This window comes from Colius striatus, chromosome 13 (assembly GCF_028858725.1).
Source record: "Colius striatus isolate bColStr4 chromosome 13, bColStr4.1.hap1, whole genome shotgun sequence".
Lineage (NCBI taxonomy): Eukaryota > Metazoa > Chordata > Aves > Coliiformes > Coliidae > Colius > Colius striatus.
The window spans coordinates 8,517,915-8,537,341 of NC_084771.1; the positions used below are offsets into that span (position 1 = coordinate 8,517,915).

Sequence of the window (19,427 nt, forward strand, 5' to 3'; positions counted from 1 at the left end):
CTTAGGGCACATGGTGTGATTCTCCCCCAGGATCTCTCAGCTGGAAACTAATGGCCCAGGGAGGAGAGTCAGAGGGAGGTGGAGCAGTTGCTGCTATCTTTGCAGCCTCTCTTTTGCTCACTGAGCTCTGGCTGCCAGAGCCACTGACCAGGAGCCACAGCAGCCAAAGCCCTGTGGCAGACGACTTCCAAGGCAGATGGAGGGGCAGAGGCCAGGCTGCAAAGCTGCAGCTGCCGTCCTAGCTGGGCCATTGCTCTTCTCCATCCTCCAAGCCTCTGTGGTCAGTGCCCTGCAGGGCTCTCTGCCGCTGCTGGAAGATGTGATCCCAAGTGAGAACATCAGCTGGGCTGCTGAGGAAGCCCAGGGCAATGAGTCTTCAGAGCACACGTTTTTCTCTCTGGATTATCAACACGTCCAGGTCCCCTTTGAAATCACGCTTTGGATCATGCTTGCATCCTTGGCCAAAATAGGTAAGGCATCTGCAGAGGATGAGGAGGGGCGGGGGTCTCGGGGCGGGATGTGGGCAGGGGTAGGCTTTGCTCTTCCCCAGTCTTGGAGCCTGAGATAACACGCCAAGCCTTAAGGATGCACGTGTTGTATGCCAGGTGTGCTGCACGCCTGGAGAACGGCTACTCAGTTGCATTTTAGGTTGGAAATGATGTTTTTCCACCTAGATGTTCACACCTGTGCAGGGTGTTACTGTGAACTATCAGGCTTCCCAGGAATTAACTGCACACCAAGGTGTGGATTCATCCCCATATGACCATAATGTTTGTTGGGTTTCTTTCTATTCATCCTCTTCCAGGGTTTCATCTATACAACAAGCTGCCTTCTGTCGTTCCCGAAAGCTGCTTGTTGATATTTGTAGGACTCATCATGGGAGGGATCATCTACGGCTTAAACGACAAGTCGCCGCCTGTTATGGACAGTGACATCTTTTTCCTCTACCTCCTGCCCCCCATCGTCCTTGACGCTGGTTACTTCATGCCCAGCCGGCCCTTCTTTGAGAACATCGGCACCATCCTCCTCTACGCCGTGGTGGGGACCGTCTGGAATGTGTTTGGGATCGGTTTTTCCCTGTATGGGATCTGCCAGGTGAAAGCCTTTCGCCTGCAGGACGTGTCTCTGCTCCACAACCTGCTGTTCGGCAGCCTGATCGCTGCGGTGGATCCCGTGGCGGTGCTGGCCGTGTTCGAGGAGATCCACGTCAACGAGAAGCTGCACATCCTGGTCTTCGGGGAGTCGCTCCTCAACGACGCCGTGACCGTGGTAAGGGGCGGCCTCGGGGCGGAGGAGCTGGTGGGTGAAGGGTCTGGAGTGTGAGTCTGATGAGGGAGCTGGGGGTCTTCAGCCTGGAGAAGAGGAGGCTGAGGGGAGACATGAGCACTCTCTACAGCTACCTGAAAGGGGATTGTAGTGAGGTGGGGGTCGGTCTCTTCTTCCAAGGAACAAGTGACAGGGTAAGAGGAAACGGCCTCAAGTTGCCCCAAGGGAGGTTGAGATTGGAGCTGAGGCAGAACTTTTTCCCTGAGAGGGTTGTCAGCCCCTGTCCCAGGCTGCCCAGGGAGCTGGGGGAGCGCCCAGCCCTGGAACTGTTTAAAAGACACATAGATGAAATGCTGAGGGACATGAGTTAGTGATGGACTTGACAGTGTGAAGTGAGTGGTGGGACTCAATGATCTTAAAGGTCTTTTCCAATCAAAATGATTCTATGACTTCATGGTTTAATGTTCAGAGGAAGGATGGGCTGGTGCTGAGAGGTGGGATGTGGGATCTCTAGAAGAAAAAGACATCAGCAGACTCTTGTAGCAGACTCCTGGCATACATCTCTGGCTTGAGGTCCTGAGAAGCTTTTGAGTGAAGAGCTCTTTGTATGTCTGGAGACAGAAGTGCATGTGAGTGCCACCACACTCCCCTGGTAGGAGCCTGACCTGCAGAGAAGGATGTTGTGCCTGCACTGGCAGAAGCCCCAGCAGTGTATTTTGCCATGTCCGGTGAATACATCGTTAATGGCTGTTTTTCTCTCTCATCTTTTTTTCACCCAGGTGCTTTACAAGCTATTTCGGTCCTTCTGTGAAATGCCAACCATCAAAAGTATGGATGTTTTTGCTGGAGTTGGAAAATTCTTTGTGGTTGGGCTGGGAGGAGTTTTTGTAGGCCTGACATTTGGGATGACTGCTGCCTTCACCACACGGTTCACCAAGGACATCCGCGTCATCGAGCCGCTTTTTGTCTTCCTCTACAGCTATCTCTCCTACCTCACTGCTGAGATGTTCCACCTCTCAGGGATTGTGGCGTAAGTATGTTGGATCAGAAGTGTGAGAAAATAGCTTTAAAGTTCAGTTTGCTTAGTTGGAGCTCTGTGTGGCAGCAGCAGTGAGTGCAGGAGGCCGTGGAGGAGCAGAGAGGTGTTGACCCCGTTTCACACATTACACAATTACACATCAATGGCAAGAGCTGCAAGTCACAAGCAATCCAAGTGGCTCCTGCTGGGCAAGCTTCCCATGACTGATGGGTGTATGTAGGGTATTGAGGAATGTATGTTTGAGCTCCATGGCTTTTGTTTGGAAATCCTGGATATTCAAGCAGCAAGATGTCTGGTAGGTTTGGCAGAGCCAGAAGAGGCTTTCTTGGCACGTAGTTTTCCATGTGTGGCCAAATGTGGCCAAAACCAATATTTGAAGAGCTGCAAGGAGTGTTTAATCAGCTCCCCAGAAAGACTGGTCTCAGTTTACAGCACATCTGTTCCATCACCTCCTCCTGACCTGCACACCCTACCTAGCCATGGGCTTTAGATAGTGGGCCCAAAGGTGTGCTGAGGTGGATCTGATGGTGACAGAGTGATGGGGTGGGAGCTGTGTATCCCCTACAGAGCTGAAGCTTGGCAATATTCCTCCTGTTTGGGAGTGGAGGGCTCTAATGGAAACCTTTGCTCTGGAGGTTCTGACTTGCTGACAAAAGTTCAGATACAGCTCATGAGTTTGTCTCCTCAGTGAGGGTGTCATCCATCACCTGTATGTCTGGGAACAGATAAGAGAAAGCCTATTTATAGGAGTGTAAGACAGCAGTGGAATAAATATGCTGCATAATCATCATGGAGCAGAAAACACTCAATCCTAATGGTGTCTGCTTCTGTCAATCACAATCTGCTGTCCCCATTTTCTGTTCCTTTGACTAATGCGTTATTTCAAAAGCAAAACGATTGCAAAGGCAGTGTCTTACTTTCCTTGTGGTCCTTCTGATACTGTTGGACTGATGTAGGAAGTGAATCACAACCCAGTGAGATGTCTCCAAACATCTAAGACTTGGTGAAGCCGATTCTGTTTAATAACTGACACTGTGTCAGTTGTGTGTGTTTAAATAGGAACATTTATGGTTTTGTTTCCATTTTCTCAGCATCATTGCTTGTGCCATGGGCATGAAACGTTACGTGGAGGCCAACATCTCTCTGAAGTCTCACACCACAGTCAAATACTTCATGAAGATGTGGAGCAGTGTTAGTGATACCCTCATCTTCATCTTTCTTGGAGTTTCCACCATTGGAGAGAATCATGAGTGGAACTGGCCATACATTTGCTTCACTGTCATTTTCTGTCTCGTTTGGAGAGCACTCGGTATGGTGAAATTAGAGAGTTTATTTGTCTTGGAGATGGTGGTTGAGATTAGACCCCAACCTGCTCAGATGCAGCTCCAGATGTGCTCGAGGTGCTGATCCAGAAATGAGAGGCACCCTGGGAGTCTGTGTTCAGGAACTGGGGACTTGTGTGTTGGCAGTGCTGGGAGTAGTGTGTAAGCAGTGCTCTTGTCCTGCACCACACTCTCCCAGGGTCTTGAATGAGAAATGATCTAGATGCAGCCTGGGGACTGGAATTTGAACCAGGAGAGATCATCTAAAAAGCAAAACACATTTATTTCATGACAGCCCTAGCATTCTACTGTTATCCAAGCATTCTACTGCTATCCAAGCACTAGGGAGATTTCCTTCTGCTCTTTTTCAAGGTATCTGTCCAGAAGAACATATCTTCTGCTTAGAGTGATGAATTGTATGTCATATCTTGGAGCAAACTGGCCTTGAATTAGTTTAGAGATTGCTAATAATAATTTATGAGGAAAGATTAAATTAAGATAAAGGCCAGGATACCAGCTCAAGTAAATTTTGTTCCTTTAAGTCGTCAGCACTGCCTGAGCTTTACAGTAGCTGCAGATGTGACCTGAGGTATGCTTTGTTTCATTTATTTAAGTTACAAAGAACCTTGAAACCGAAGGATTTCACATCTGCTGGTCTGGGCATCAGCTCCTTCATGTTCTGGGCATGGGGAAGGTGATGCAGTTCCCTGTTCCTGGACATCCCCAGCTTTTTGCTTTCCTCAGACCAGTCAGATGTGCAGTCAGTGTTGAGATGGTTTTGGCTGTAGGTGTAATGTGCACATCAAACAACTTCCCACACAAGTGCACTGTTTTCTGAAGTTTAGTTGTTTCACAATCACCCTTTAGAAAAGCAACAGTGATGTGGATCCAGCAAACATCTGTGCCAGTGTCATCCCCTCTCAAAATGGCCATTAATCTTCAGGACATAGAAGTTTATCATATCCCTTGGTATTAAGATCATGGCTAACTGATTTAAGACCTGACTTTTTGTACCTTTCTGCATCTGTTTATGTGTTTGAGAAATACTATAATTGACATCAATTGCTCTGGCACCTCACATAGCCTTAAATTCATAGAGTATCAATCTTTGAGTGAAAGATTTGTGAAGGAACAGCATTAACACCGGCACAATGTGGCTGCTTACTGAAGGTACCACTTGGAGACTTCTGGAAACTGAGGGTTAACTTGTGAGCAGAGAGAAACCCCAACCCATGACAATGTGCTACAAGGTGAGCTACCTAAAACATATAGTCATACAGAGCCCAGAACTGTGGCCAGTCAGCGGTGTTTGTGCTCTCCCAAATCAGGAATGTGTCTGGGTTGGTATTTTATCTGGACAAATCAAATGCAAACCTGTTGGACCAGGCTGGAAGAAAAGCCCTTTTCCAGTGGCATGATGGGAATATGGCACCCTGGGCCCTGGCCAGCTGCTGGTGGTTGATGTTTACCCATTCAGTGATGTGTTACCGTGAAGTACATCAGAAGAGTGTATGTTTTACCTAATTGTTCTCTTGGTTTGATGTGCTCCCACCCTGTTTCCTGCTTTTCAGGGGTGCTTGTGCTGACTTTCTTTGTGAACAGATTCCATGTGAACACCATCACCAGCAAAGATCAGTTCATTATCGCATACGGGGGGCTCCGAGGAGCCATCTGCTTCTCGTTGGTGTTCTTGCTTCCTGATTTTCGCCGAAAGAAGCTCTTCATTGCAGCAACAACTGTTGTCATCCTCTTCACAGTGTTTGTGCAGGTAAAAACAATCTTGGTGTCACCAGCAGATGTGAAGAATGGACCATTAATGTGACCATTAAATGGATGCAAGGATTTATCAGCCATTAAGGCTTTCCCTCCAGCAAGTGGTTAGGTATATAGAACTACTGAAAGAGGCAGAAGGTGTGAGGATGTGTCACACGTTCAGGAGGTGGACAAGCAGTTGTTGACTTACATGTGCTGTAGCATTTTCCATGAGAACTTGTCCCATCTTTGATCTGGTCCCTCTGTATTGGGGTAGCAGTGGTGAAATCTCTGAGGAGAATTGCTGGTGCAGGTTTCCTCTCTGAAGTAGTGCTTTTATGTGTCTTGTGTCAGAGTAAAGGCAACACAAATCAAGCTCTACAACTAGTTTGCTGTTTGAGGAAGGTGAGAACCACGTGTTATTAGAGCCATGAAATGAAACGCTGCCTGAGCCATGAAGGTCAGTTTTCCTGATCCCAAAGATGAGATGATGGGAGATCCTGGTGATACTCCAAACCCTCTGAACACAGGCAGTAAGAATTCTAAGAGGTTTATGGTTTGGTTATATTAGTTTGATAGTTCACAAGTGAGACAATTTAAAGGGACCTTTGAATCTGTGACTGGCAGCAGCTCTTGGCATGGCTCTGACATCTAGTGGTAGAAGCTTTCTTGCAGCCTTCTGAGGACTGAAGGTTTTGGATGTGTCTCCCTGCTCTTCTCTACCCAGCAGCAAATCTGTAAGGGCTCAGCTACTTTTGAGGTTTCTCTGAAATATGGTTTTTAGTTCACCTGGCAAAAGCTGTCACGTTTGAAGGAGGATGGGGTGGAAAATAGGGGTTGTCTGGTCCCAAAGTGAGAGAGACGAGCGGGTTTCTATAGGGTGGAAATGAGTGGGGTGGGTGTCTGGGAATGATGCTGTGCAGAAAAGCTCCCCAGGAGCTCCTCTTCTCAAGCACATGAGGTCCATGCAGAGCTGCTGACCCAGGGCTGCCCTCCTCCTGCCCTCAGATGGACAGAGCAGAGCAGCTGCTGGGCCTTTGAGAGATGGTGGCGCGTGGTGAGAGCTGCTGAGTGCCCTGTGGCTGAGCAAATTCCTTCCACTTGGCCTCTCTGAACCCCTCAGGTGTGAGTGTTGGGTGATGGGGAGAACTGGGGTTGACTTTCTTCTTCCCCACGTTCCCCTAATCCACATCATGAGTAGAAAAAACAGACCACAGGTGTGATGTGCTGATGGGCTTGGAGCTGAGACCCTGGGGCAGCTGGACTGGTGCAGCTCATGGACTGAAAGGAGAGAGCAGGGGCCAGGGGTGAGGGGAGCGAGCTTAGGTGGAGCTTGACAAGTTTTAAGATGCAAATGTGGGTCAGGAAGTGAAAAGATACGGTCAGTAGGCACGTCTGCTCATGCAGAGACACTCTTGAGTCTCAGACAAAGGTTATTCTAAGGCAGCAGCTCCATTCTGCAGAGGCTTTGGAAAATCCTTCGCAGGACCGGGAAAAGGGCCTTTGTGTAACCTCAGAGCTTGACTGGTGATGTCATCTCCATGGGAAAGGGGGAAAGTTAAACAGGGTCTCCCCTGGGGACGTGTCAGCAGGGTGACCCCTGGACCTTCAGCCATTCAGCAGGAACAGAGCATCTGTAAGGACACTTTGCTCAGGCTCTAGATACTTGCAGTGCTGTGTAGCTGAGGCCACCATGAGAACAGAGTGGGGTGGGGGGAAAGGTACATGTGCTTTAAAACTAAACCAGAAACGTATTCCTAACCATAAATTAGAGATGATATGGGCCCTTTTACATAGGTGAAGGCCAGCAAGGCACCTTGTTGGACCACAAGCACCCTGTGCTTCACAGACCAGTGACCAACGTGTCAGCACTTGGGCTTGTCCATACATGGGTCTATCAGTGCATTACACAGCCCAGGAAACTTATCTATTTTGACCTTTCTAACTCAGCTGCATAAGGCTCTTCCCACAACAAACCTGGTTAGTAATTCTGAGAAGGCTGACTGAGCAATTGTCAAGTCCTCAGTGCTTCCAAGCAGGCCTGGATACGTGCCCCATAGACCAGAAAGTCCTCCAAGGAGCTGTGGGCTTGTGTGGAATGTCACAGAAAGCTCTCATTACTCTGCCTTGTGGTGGTGTTTGAAATGAAATGCCACATTTGCCATTTGAAGTTCACTCTCTCAGCCTGTTGGCCTCTGACCCCTTCTGTTACATTGTGAGCAAATATAGTCATGCAAAGAGGTTGAGGGGGGGCTTTTTGAGGGTGTTTTTTTTACTTTTTAGGGTTTTTTTTTTAGTTTGCTGCCTGCACTGACCCATTAGCTACTGGACTACTGGAAAGAGAAGAACTTTGAGCAATGATAGAGCCATCAGCATTGGGTGATGGGCTTCAGATGAGGGGTCCCTGGTGGGTGGAGGAGCATCACAGGGGACCTGCAGGTGTGGCTTGAAGGGACACGTGGGGTTTTCATAATGCTCCCAAGGTCAGGAGGGGCCAAAGGAATTCAGGGGTTTCTAAATTTGGGAGTCCTGGTCACAAAACTCAAAAATGCCACTTGGAAACAAATGCAGCTGGTTATCCAGTGAAGGCAGGAGACCACATTGCACAGTCTCTGTGTCGTTTTTGTAACATCTGTTTCTGAATCTGTGAGTTTTGTTATTTACTCTGAATAGTGATGCATTTTTTATTGCCATTAGCTATTAAAACGGCACATTAATTGTGTTTGCAATTAGGAATGTGTTCAGCTGTCCTCTGTGCCAGCCTTTGTGACGTTCAGAAGTCATAAACATCAGCCACTGTCATTTGTGCTGTAAACGTATCCTAGAAAAGTCATTTTGTACCAAAGCCAGACTAAGAAACACACCACAGCAACATTTCAGTTCTTCCTATGACCCTTTCCACCAGGTGGATCCTTTGAATGGCTGCTCATCAAAGATTGTTGGAGTAATGATCTGTGATAGCTCATCCATGGTAGCAGGCAAATGCTGGCAGAGGCTGTGTGCTGTGAGGGCTCAGGGATTGTCATTCTCAGGCATTTGAACTTTGACTGTTTCAAGCGCCTTTCCATCTGGTAGGCTGCCAGCAATGGCAACCTACAGGCTTGGCCTTCAAATTATTGACTTTTTGTGGTCTTTGAGATGCCAGATGAGGAGAGTGGAGCATTTCTCCTCTCTGCCTACCCCGTGCCGAGGCCGGCACGTGAGCTCCTATTGACAGGCTGCTGCTGCTGCGAGCAAGCAAAATGTTTGGCTTGCAGTTGGGAGAGCAGAGTTTCTAGCACTGTCAAAGCTTCACATATTTTATTCTGCTAATGAAGAGTGCAGATGAGATGGGGGCTCTCTCCAACAGCACGTTGTGTTCTGCCAAAGGAGGTAGCTGTGGCTCATACCCACACTGTTGACTTTTGTTCCAGTGCAGGTGCCACTAAGGACATGGGATGGGAAGAAAGGCTGATTTTTGTGTTTGTGGTTATGCTGCAGGGAATGACCATTCGTCCTCTTGTTGACTTGTTGGCTGTCAAGAGGAAGAGAGAGAGTGCTCCCACAGTGGGAGAGCAGATCCACATTCGGGTGAGTGACACATCAACACGCAGCCAGAGCTTGCCAAGATGCTTTGTCTGTGTGCTGTGCCTCTGGGGACTCTACAGCCCCACAGTTTTACCTGAATCCTCTCTGAGTCAGTCCCTTTCCATGTTTAAGTTCTGATGCAGCTTCCAAACTGTGGGTCGTTATTTCCATTGGAATAGCAGCTGCTGGCTCAGTCAGGCTGATGCTGCATTAGGGGGTACACAAACATGACAGAAAAAGGTGATCACTTGCCTCAAAGTTTACACTCTAACCTAGCGAGCTCCAGCTTGGCTGCTGCTCTGGATAGAGTGAAAACCAGAAAATGAGACTTGCTTTCAGGGTTGGGATCTTCCACTCCAGGGAGGTGTCCAAGGGCAAGTGGGATGGGGCTTGGAGCAACCTGGTCTGGTGGAATTTGTCTCTGCCCATGGCAGGGGGTTGGAATGAGATGGTGTTTAAGGTTCTTCCAACCCAAACCATTCTGTGGTTCTAAATCCATAACCCAAAGGTGGACTTTAGTTCATGTTGCTCTCACTGTCCAAATCTGACCTCTCTGCACACCCAGCTGGGGCTTTGCTTTTGCTTCTGCATCCACATCCAATGGGAAATGACGGTTCTGTGTCCAGGTGTTTATGCCCAGTCCCGTGTCCGTGGGTATGGCTCCTTCAGGAATATCTTTGTCTCCTTTTTGCATAGCTACAAACAAAGGCATCAGTTCTGAGGACATCTGTAAAAGCTGTTTGCTGTCTTCACAATTAAGTCATATTACAGGGCTTTGTCTGAGGTTAACAGAACTGTTCAATAGGCTGGAAAGGCTTTTCCTATCATGAACAGAGAATACTTTGTTCTTTTGTTACTGTATGAATGACAAATCATCTCTGAAAATGGGTTTTATTGGGAACTATGAGCCATGCACCAATTAAAGTAGCAAAGGTAACAATGGAGATAGTTGGAAATCAAGGACACAGAAGCCAGATGAAGCTTTCTTCCTCAAATTTATTCCCTTGTCCAGATAGTCAGGATGTTCTTGGTCCCAAGAGCAATCATCAGTGAGGGGAAAGGTGTCATTTGCCGTTCCTCAGCTGCTAATAGCCAGGTGAGGACTCTGGACTGTACCAGACTGCTGGGCTGAGTGAGCCACTCTGAAATGTTCCTGTCCATAACCCTACAAAAAACAGATCTTTTTCACATTTAGAGCTGGAGGAAGCTCCTGGGACATCAGGACCTGAGTGTGGAGGGGCACTGACACGCAGCAGTGCGGAGCCCTCTCCCAGCTGAGACATACCAGTAGGAAGGAAAACACTTTGGGAAATGAGAGATTTAATGTCTGTCTGCAGCTTTAATTTTAAACAACAGTAATGTTGTTGTATAAGGCAGGATATGGCAAATGGTTTCATTCAGAGGGAAGTGTGTGGCAGAAGGCATTATTTACTGTCCAGGTCGAAGTCTCATTTCTATCTACATCTATATGCTAAAGATACTGATCTCCTGAGACAAATTACCCTCCAAAACCTCAGAATGAGCACTTCTTGCATATCAAGGCCCAATATGCAGGATGTGCAAGCCATCAGCCATCCTGTACGGTCATAAATTCATCCCTCAGGGATTATTCTTTGCTTGCTCAGACCTGAAAGCAAACAACCAAACCACTTACTGTACTCCAGAGCTGAGGCATACGTGTGGATGCCTGGGGGTGGAACCAGCTCCACAGCTCCTCTTCTTGCTTACCAGGACTGTGTACTGAGCTGAAAGCACCTCCTCATTTGTCTATTGGCTTCTGATGTTTACTGAGTGAGTTCACATATGCAATACATGCAACTGGTGTACAGCAAAGTCCTCTCTTCTGTTTAGTTCTTGGATCATTTGCTGGCTGGCATTGAAGATATATCTGGACACTGGGGACAGTACTACTGGAAAGACAAGTAAGGATTTGCCAAAATACAACTGTGTACATGTGTAGAAAAAAAGTGAGGCTGGTTTCTGCTGCCTAAGTTTCCACTGTGGGCAGCTGAGCCTCATTCATACCTGTGGCATAAGGCAGGTGACAGAGGGACAGCTTTTCCTTGTCCAAGGTGAGACCAAGTTCTCAGGATGCTTCCCAGCTTCCAGGTCATGTATTGTAATTCACCCTACAAAGGCTGCTTTTGTCTCTCCTATTGTGTTTTGTCTCTTCTTGTCCAAGAAAATCTGGAAATGAAAGGGCTGTGCCAGCACAAGACACAGCTCACATGTCTTCAGCCTGGCCAGCCAAGGGAGAGCTGAGGACCTCAACCCAGTGTGTGCACAATTAACACTGAAAATATGACTTAGCAGCACGTGGAGAGGCAACTGCTTGTTGTGGGCTAAGTTACAGCTATCTGTAGCAAAGTGCTTCATTTTCATAAGTGTTTTTTAAAAATACAAATAACATTCAATTTAAAAGAACAAATGGCATAGGATATACTCCCAGCAATCTACCTGCTTTAATTCCTTGGCGGTGCAGACACATGCAGATGTCTTCACGGTAAGGACTGCAATGAATGCAGCTGGCAGGGGATTTACAAGGAGTGCCAGTGCTTGGAAGTGCCACTAGAGGGTACGAGAGTCACTGCTGCTGAGGAGTCTCCTGGCTCCTTGTGAGCAGCGCTGTGATCCGCTAGCGGCAGCCAGGCTCCAGCGTCAGCATTTGCTACTGGCTACATCTTTCCCAAACCTTGTGCTGAGTTTGAGCAGAAAGTGAGAGGAAACGGCTCAAGAAGGAATCTGGAAGCGTTTAAATCTGTTGTGTCTCTTGGGGTTACTGCATGTACTTGTAGCACTTAAGAGTTCTTGATAAATCTGGCACTTTGGGGAGATTTTGTTGTATATGGCAGTTTTAGTGTCTTAGCTGACATACTGTAGTGCAGGAATAATGAGGGATCAACCTCTTGGACCACTGGTTTCTGGAAATAAGGTGATGGAAGATAATGGAATGTGGGCAGCCATGGACTATGAACTGGCTGGCTTGCTCAGGTCCTTTCTCCTGCTGGTGGGAGAAAGGACTGGTGGGAGGAGGCTAAACTCACCTTGTTTTCTTCTCCAACAGATTAGAGTACTTCAACAGCAAATACCTGCAGAAGATCCTACTTCGAGAGTATGACCAGCCCAAATCCAGCATCGTGCTGCTGTACGAGAAGCTGGAGCGGAAACACGCCATCGAGCTGGCAGCAGCAGGGCAGTTGGGGCACGGCCCCTCACACCCAGCCTGGCTGTAAGTGCCCCCTGCAGCCCTCCCCTGTCACTCCTCCCACCAGAGGCAAAAGTGAGGAAAAGCTTTTGCAAACTTCTCTGCCTCCTTGTCTCTTCCCTACTGGGCTGTCCCCAGGGAAGGGGCAACACAGCTGGGACAAAGGCAGAGTTAAATACTAATTAAATGTTAGTAGGTATTAAAAATGATCAGGTGGATGAGCAATGCCAGCATCCCAGAATAGTGGGGGTGGGAAGGGCCCTGCAGAGCTGCTCCACCCCAACCCCCTGCTAAAGCAGGTTCCCCTGGCTCAGGGGGCAAAGGAATGTGTCCAGATGGGTTTGGGAACCTCCTGAGAAGGAGCCTCCACACCCTCCCTGGGCAGCCTGGGCCAGGGCTCCCTCACCTCAAACCAAAGGAGTTTCTCTTTGTGTTATAAATAGAAGTCTTTGTGTTCCAGCTTGTGTCTGTTACCCCTTGTCCTAGCACTGGACACTACAAAAAGAAGTGTTACCCCATCCTCCTGATACCCACCCTTTAGGTACTTATAAGTGTTGATGGAGTCCTCTCTTAGCCTTCTCCAGGCTAAACAGCCCCAGAGCTCGCAGCCTTTCCTCCTCACACATATGTCCCATCCCCTCAGCATCCTGGTGTCCCTGCCCTGGCCTCTTTCCAGCCGTTCTCTGTCTCTCTCGAGCTGAGAAGCCCAGAACTGGACACAGGACTCCAGATGAGGGCCCTAGCAGGGCAGAGCAGGGGGGGAGCAGAACCTCCCTTGACTTGCTGCCCAATTGACTGGTACAGATGAACAGAGTTTCTGATCTTATACCTGGAGGTTCACCTGTGCTCCCCCCTGGAGTTACACAGAACTGATGCTCTGAGGAAGAGGCTCTTGAACCATCTTTTGGCAGCTTTGCACCATTGTATGTACTGAAGGAACCAACAGTGAGAGTGACCATTGGCTGAGGCAGCAAATATCTGCACAGCAGAATGACCATCTCATCTCCCACGGATGGTTCTGCTCTGACTTAACTCCCAAAGCTCTTTTACTCCCAGGGAGCACATGGATGATGCAGCTCTGATGCAAACACCAAATGCAGTTGGCTGCAATAGCAAGGATTAGCTGTTGGTCACATCCACTGGTGCAGGGATGCGACAGGGCTTTGGGGACACTGGGCTTTGGAGATGCACTGGTTGTGCCTCTGTGCATCTTCCAAAAGAGGAGGCTCTGGTTTTCTACTTTCCTTTGCAGCAACAACATCAGGACTGGCATAACAGACAAAAAACTGGAGGATACTCTGGATCCAGATGTCCTGGAAAACATACAGGAAATATTGGCAAGGAACCTGTACCGAATCAGGAGAACGGTATAACTCTTCCCCCAGTCTGTATTTCACATGTCCAGTACCAAAGGTTATCTCAGTTACCCTAACAGCCTGAACAGATGTCGTGGATATTTACATAATTACTAATGATGTCTCTTTGTTTGTGAGCATAGTTGGCTGTGTGAGGCCAGATCCAGTTTCCAGATCAGTGGCACATTTCTGATTGCAACATGGCAACTTTTGAAAGGTTTACTCAGTCAGCCTACAATTTCATTAAGTATTTTAGGCATCAGTAACCAGGACCAGAAGGGAAAAAGGAGGAGCACATGGACCTTCAGGCATCAGGTTAGCAGATCCAGTAGTTGCAAGAGCTCCTGGTTACCTACAGGGCAAAGCAGAGATGGAGTTATCCTCACATGTTGCATTTCTTCCCGTGGAAGACAGCCCAGTCAGTGAGCTGGGAGTGAGATTTAATATGCAGAGGTTTTAAAGCTGCTTGGCAGTTTTGCCATGAAACTGGTACAAGTGGTAAATACTACAGAAACCATTTGCTGTACAGAACAACTCACAATAACCCATCTGAGGCCTACAACGGGGGCACCCAGGGCTGCATTATAATTGCTCTTCACATGGTGATACACGGAGCCTTATCCTTAAAATCCACCTAAGCCTTTGTTTTATAGATTGCACACGAAATACTGAGTCCTTGGGGATGCAGCTGGTGTGTGCAGCTCAGCACAGAGGGTTCAGCCACCCCCTCCTGTCCTCTTGCTGAGCCAAGAAAGGCAACTAGATAAAGCTGGGATGAAACCTACAGAAGCGATGAAAGGGCTGAAGACGAAGGTGTATCTCCTGTTTGCACTTACCTAAATGCAGCCTCACATGGCAGTGACACAGTGACCCCAACTCACTGATGTCAGTGGGAGGTTTAACTTTGGCTGCTGATTGTATGGCTCATGTATGAAGGTGAGGTTGGTATATCAGAGGGCTGAGCAGAGGCACTGAAGCTGAGGATACCTTGGACAGGGTAGTTGTATCAGGTTGGTGTGGCACCTGGACTGAGAGCTGTGTCTCAGTCTGGTCATTCAGTGATGCCTTAGGCAGTTTTGCAGAAAGGAGGAGAGTTTGCAGAGACCCATCCTCCTCTGGCTCTTGCCCTCCATCCCTGCTCAGGTGCATCAGTTTATGCCTGTAACTAGGCAGGATAGTTTCAGGGGGATGCAGGCAATGGTGAAGAGAAGCTACTGTGAAGGGGTGGATGTTCCCACCCTCAACAACAACCATCTCTGGTGCTACATACAGGGTCCAGCGTACAACAGGCACACCCTGCCTGGAGAGACAGAGCCTGTGGAGCATGCCAAGGAGATCCTGATCCTCAGGCACAAGAGCCTGCGTCTGGAAGTGAGTGGAGGTGACACAGCCAGTCCCAGGAAAGAGGTAAGAGGGAGCAAGGAAGGCTTGCACCTCCAGAGACCATGCAAATAGAAACAAAGTGATACCCAGAAGTGATGGGATAATGCTCTACAAGAGCCCCAGGACATTAATATGAGGTGGGAGGGTGGATGAATGCTGTTACCTCCAGCTGCAGGAGGACAGATTGCAGAGTAGATTTCAGTAGATCCCAGCCCATTAGAATCAGCTCAGTATTTTAAACTTTTGGGAAAAAATGAAACCCCTCAGATTTAGTTTCATGACAACCAAATGGCATTTTCCCTTTAAAGGAAGAGATGAAAAATGTAACTAGTTCAGGCCTGAGATTTTTTTCTAACTGTCAGATACTCCGTATTTTGTAGTCCCAAAGGCAAGGGTTTGGCCTTCCAGGTTTTGAGTCAGCAAGAAAAAATCCGAGATGTTCTCACGCCACACGTTTCTATTCTGCGTCTCGCCACGAGATGGAAGCATTACAACTGTGTTTGCAAACCCAGCTGGAACTCGAGCAGCTGCGAAACACACTTGAGGCAAAGGGCCACTGCAAACCCGCTGGTGCTGGCGAAACACCCGCACGTCTTCTACTGCCAGTCGATTTGAAAAGAGCTCTGGCGATACGTTCAGTCAGTTCCGTGTTGTGAGCTGAGTGAATGGTTCAAAAGTCCCATTGGTTCAGCAGAAACTCTGCCTTTTCTGCTTGCTGGCTGCCTGCATGTATGATTTTCTTTTTTAGTGACATTGGCTAGTCCTTTGCTATTAAAATATGAAGCTATTGGAGGTCAGTTAGATTCAGCTCAGAATTTATGAGGTGCTGGTTGGTCTTTCTCCCCTGTATTGGTCACCACAAATATAAGGTATGAACTGGTGCCCTCACCAGCACAGGCCCTGGTCCATGGCCAACACCTCCTTAGGGAAGGGAGGAGAACAAACCAAAATAAAACAGAAAAGAAGGCTGGGAGGTGTCCAGAGTTAGCTTGGCAGTCTGGGTTTCTGGACTGAGGTGCCTAATCACAGATGCCTAAGAAATTTACTCCCAGTTTACAGAAGCACTGAACAATTCAGGCAGCATTGTGCTACCTGGTTTTTCTTGGGTTTTATTCTTTTTTTCCCTGAAGGATGGAGATTAGCACTGGAGTGAAATGACAGGGAGCTCCTTAGTGCAAGCTCCTTACCTGCCTCCTTGGCCTGCAGCTAAGGTGGGCAAGTGCCAATGTGAGAAATGTCTGTGTCTTGCCTCCTGCATTTACCTGCCCTGTCCTCCCTGCTCCAGGGCTGCTCCTTCCCATCTGCTGAATAAGTCCTGGAGAGCTCAGACCTGTTCCACCAACTCAACTCAACTCAACTCAGTGTCTGTAAATGTTCCCTGCCACCCATTTGATTTATTTTTAGCAATAGTTCTTTTTGTTTCTCTTGGCAAAAGTCAAAACAAATGGAAGTGGAGTCCTTGGGGACTGCAAATGGCTCATTTGTGAAGTAAGAGTGTCATTAACAGACTTATTAGCAATCTTCATAAATGCATTAAAGTCCTTTTCTTCCTTAATCACAGAAGGCTGACTGTTCCTCAGAGCAGAGTGACTCCAGCACACAGCTCAAGCTCTGCCGCTCCTTCACCGGTAAGATCGGGAGATGGTGGGTACCAGTGGGGATCTCCTCCCTCCCCTCCTTGCCCTGCCCCATCCCTGTGGAATGGCCCAGCAGGTGATGGGAGGATGTGCTGGTGGTGTCTTTGACATGTTCATTGCAGGGCTGGGACTGGGGAGGCAGCCAAGGCAAAGCCTCTTGCCCTCCCTACCTTGCTGCAGGCAGCAGTGGGAAGACTTAGGCTGTGCATGTGGAGCAGACAGCGTGGTGAGGGCATCACTCCAGCCCAGGGGACAAAGCACAACTCCTTAGATGAGCATCATGAGTGTGCAGGCAGAGCTGAGAGCCCTCCCAGTGCTCCATCTCAGCTCCACCTGAGACAAGGTTCACATGGGATGCACTGCTGGCAGTGAAAGTGCTGCAGGTAGTGTGCTGGGAACCACAGCAGGGAGACGTGTGTCCCAGTCCAGGTGTTTGACTTCCTCACTACCTGTGTGCTTGGAGGGTGTGAATTAACAGAGTTTTCTTGTCTCCCATGTCCACCCAGGAAAGCATCTGAGACTGGTGCTGTTCTTTGTACTCCACTGAGCACTAAGATGTTTGGCAGTAATCACAGATCATTCTGCCTATGGTGATGCTACTGCACCAACTAAGGTCTTATAGAAATGAATGATACATCAAAACATGAAGTTTGTGCCCAAATGCTTTCCAAAAGTTCAGATCTGTATCTCTTTTGCTTGCTAGGTTTTATTAAAATGCATTCTAAGGGCCCAATTAGCAGCAGTAGCTGTTACAGAAAGATCAGCAGCTCAAGGCCTCATGTTTTCTTAAGCCCAAGTTCAGTTTGGAGATAACCGAAAGCTTAGTTTTCACACTTAAAAAAAGCTTAATATCAGTGAAACCTCACACAAGATAGAACTGATCAAAACTGTGGGCACTGTCATTTTAGCCTCTGAACCAGAGTGAGACGCTCAGTGGAAACCTGAACTGAACTTTTACAGTACTTGGCACGTCACCTTTTAGTACAATCATATCTGTAGAAGTGGTGACTGAAAAGATTCAGTGGTTTTGTTGAAAATGACAAAAAGGTAAGGTTACCTCCCAGGGGTGGGTCTAACATTAATGTACAGAATATTTCTGTTACATATGAACTGCAAAAATATTTACATAGCAAGAAAGTTTCCTTCCAGTCTTTTTTCTGTCCCATTTCTAATGTTTTCTAGGTAGTTTTCTTTAAACAATTCACTAAATCTTGCTAAATGCAGAGCAACAGGCTAGCTGTCACTTTCTCTGCACAGAGGTATCTTGCTGCAGGTTTGTAAGAGCAGATAGAAGGAACACAAGTGTGTGGCATTTGTTTGTTCATAATGTGGCTATCTGCAGGAGATGTAGCTATTTTAATCCACAGTTTATTATAAATGCTTAAAGTATGTTCGTCCTGAAGTAAAACATGAGCATAAGCAAAGCAGAATGATAAGAAGCTGAGTTTCTGGATGGCTTTTTTTTTTCCCCAGGGAAAATGTGAGCACAATGGCCTCTGACATACCCTGGTGATGGGGTTAAGGAGGTTGTCATCCTTACATCATGATTGCACATACATCCCCCTCCCTGAAAAATCACTTAATGTGGCAACATGATCTTGTAGGTGCTCCAGCAGGACACCTGCATCTCCAAAACCTGTTTTAAGACGGTCACTGATGCAAGTTTTTGTTCTGCAAAGTTGCTGGTGGGAACTGACAAAAGAATGATGGTATTGATCCAGGTATATTTTAAAGTACAAAATAGGGTTTAAATTATCTTTTTTTCTCCTCCACTGAAACACTGATCTGTGTCTTCTCTTTCACAACTGGGTAGTGATTCTTGGAGTGGAATCACTCATCCCCAGGGAACAAAGGGCTATGTCAGTACCTCTTGGTTTTTCACAGAATCACAGAGTCTCAAGGGTTGGAAGGGACCTCAAAAGCTCATCCAGTGCAACCCCTTGCCAGAGCAGGGCCACCTAGAGTAGGGCACAAGGGGAACATTTCTCAGATGAGGTGATGTGTTTCTCTTCTCACAGTGGGGAATGCAGAAAAGGTTGGAGAAGTGAAGCAGAACCGGTCCAAGTCGGTGTGTGTCATCCCCCCACTGCAGCCCAGCGGTGGCAACGAGGACACGGAGACAGAGCTGACGCTGGAGATGTAAAAGCACAAGTGATGCTGCTGGCTTCCCATGAGGGATCTGACTCTGGAGGGCTACTGTACATGTAGATAGTGTAAATAAGATGCATGTTAAAAGGGACAGCATGGGCAGGGAAAAGTATCCAGAGTGTTCTGCATGGAAACATGTGTTTATTGCACAGCGCTGGGTTTGTAACGGGAGCCAAGGGAAATGGTTCACAGCTGAGCACGAGCAGGGCAAGGTGATGTCTGAGAGAGGATTTCTAAGAAGTGTCTAGGAGAAATTAGTCTGTACAGTCTGGGAAAATTGCTGAAAATGTCTACAGCTGAAAGAAAGGAGGTTTTCAATATGAGTTATCACATCTCATTAGTCAGCAGGGACAGATTGAACAGCAGGGAGCATTGAGATGTTATGTTAGGAAAATCTATAATGTCAGGGAGGGGTTGATTAGGCCATGGAGCATGCCACCAGGAAAGGCAGCAGAAACAGACCTCTTCTGCTTGTCAGGAGCTGGTGGCTGCTGACTGCAAGCATTAATCATGTGAAATCATAGAGTTAAATAAGGCATTGTGTTTTCTTGCAGGCACAGCCCCACACTTAGGAACAGTTCTGTCAAGGAAAATTTATTGCAGCTGCATTAAAAGGGGAAAGATGTCCTTACTGATTTTTAATGTTGGATTTAAGAAATGGTTTGCCTCAAAAACTAAAGTGAGGAAGCTCCAAATCCAGTGGTGATACCAGGAGATGAGTATGCTAGCCCTTAAATAGATGGGCAAACCTTG

At 47.6% G+C, this 19,427-nt stretch overlaps 1 protein-coding gene across 1 annotated transcript; it reads left to right on the forward strand.

The window, feature by feature from the left end:
* Nucleotides 1–196: 196 nt before the first annotated feature.
* Nucleotides 197–18,681, forward strand: LOC104551895 (sodium/hydrogen exchanger 2). The gene is given in 12 exon segments (XM_062006997.1): nucleotides 197–470; nucleotides 806–1,269; nucleotides 2,046–2,296; nucleotides 3,397–3,614; nucleotides 5,199–5,395; nucleotides 8,860–8,949; nucleotides 10,798–10,868; nucleotides 12,011–12,175; nucleotides 13,404–13,518; nucleotides 14,779–14,911; nucleotides 16,443–16,517; nucleotides 18,545–18,681. Coding segments are annotated over 12 exon segments (2,190 nt in total).
* Nucleotides 18,682–19,427: the final 746 nt, after the last annotated feature.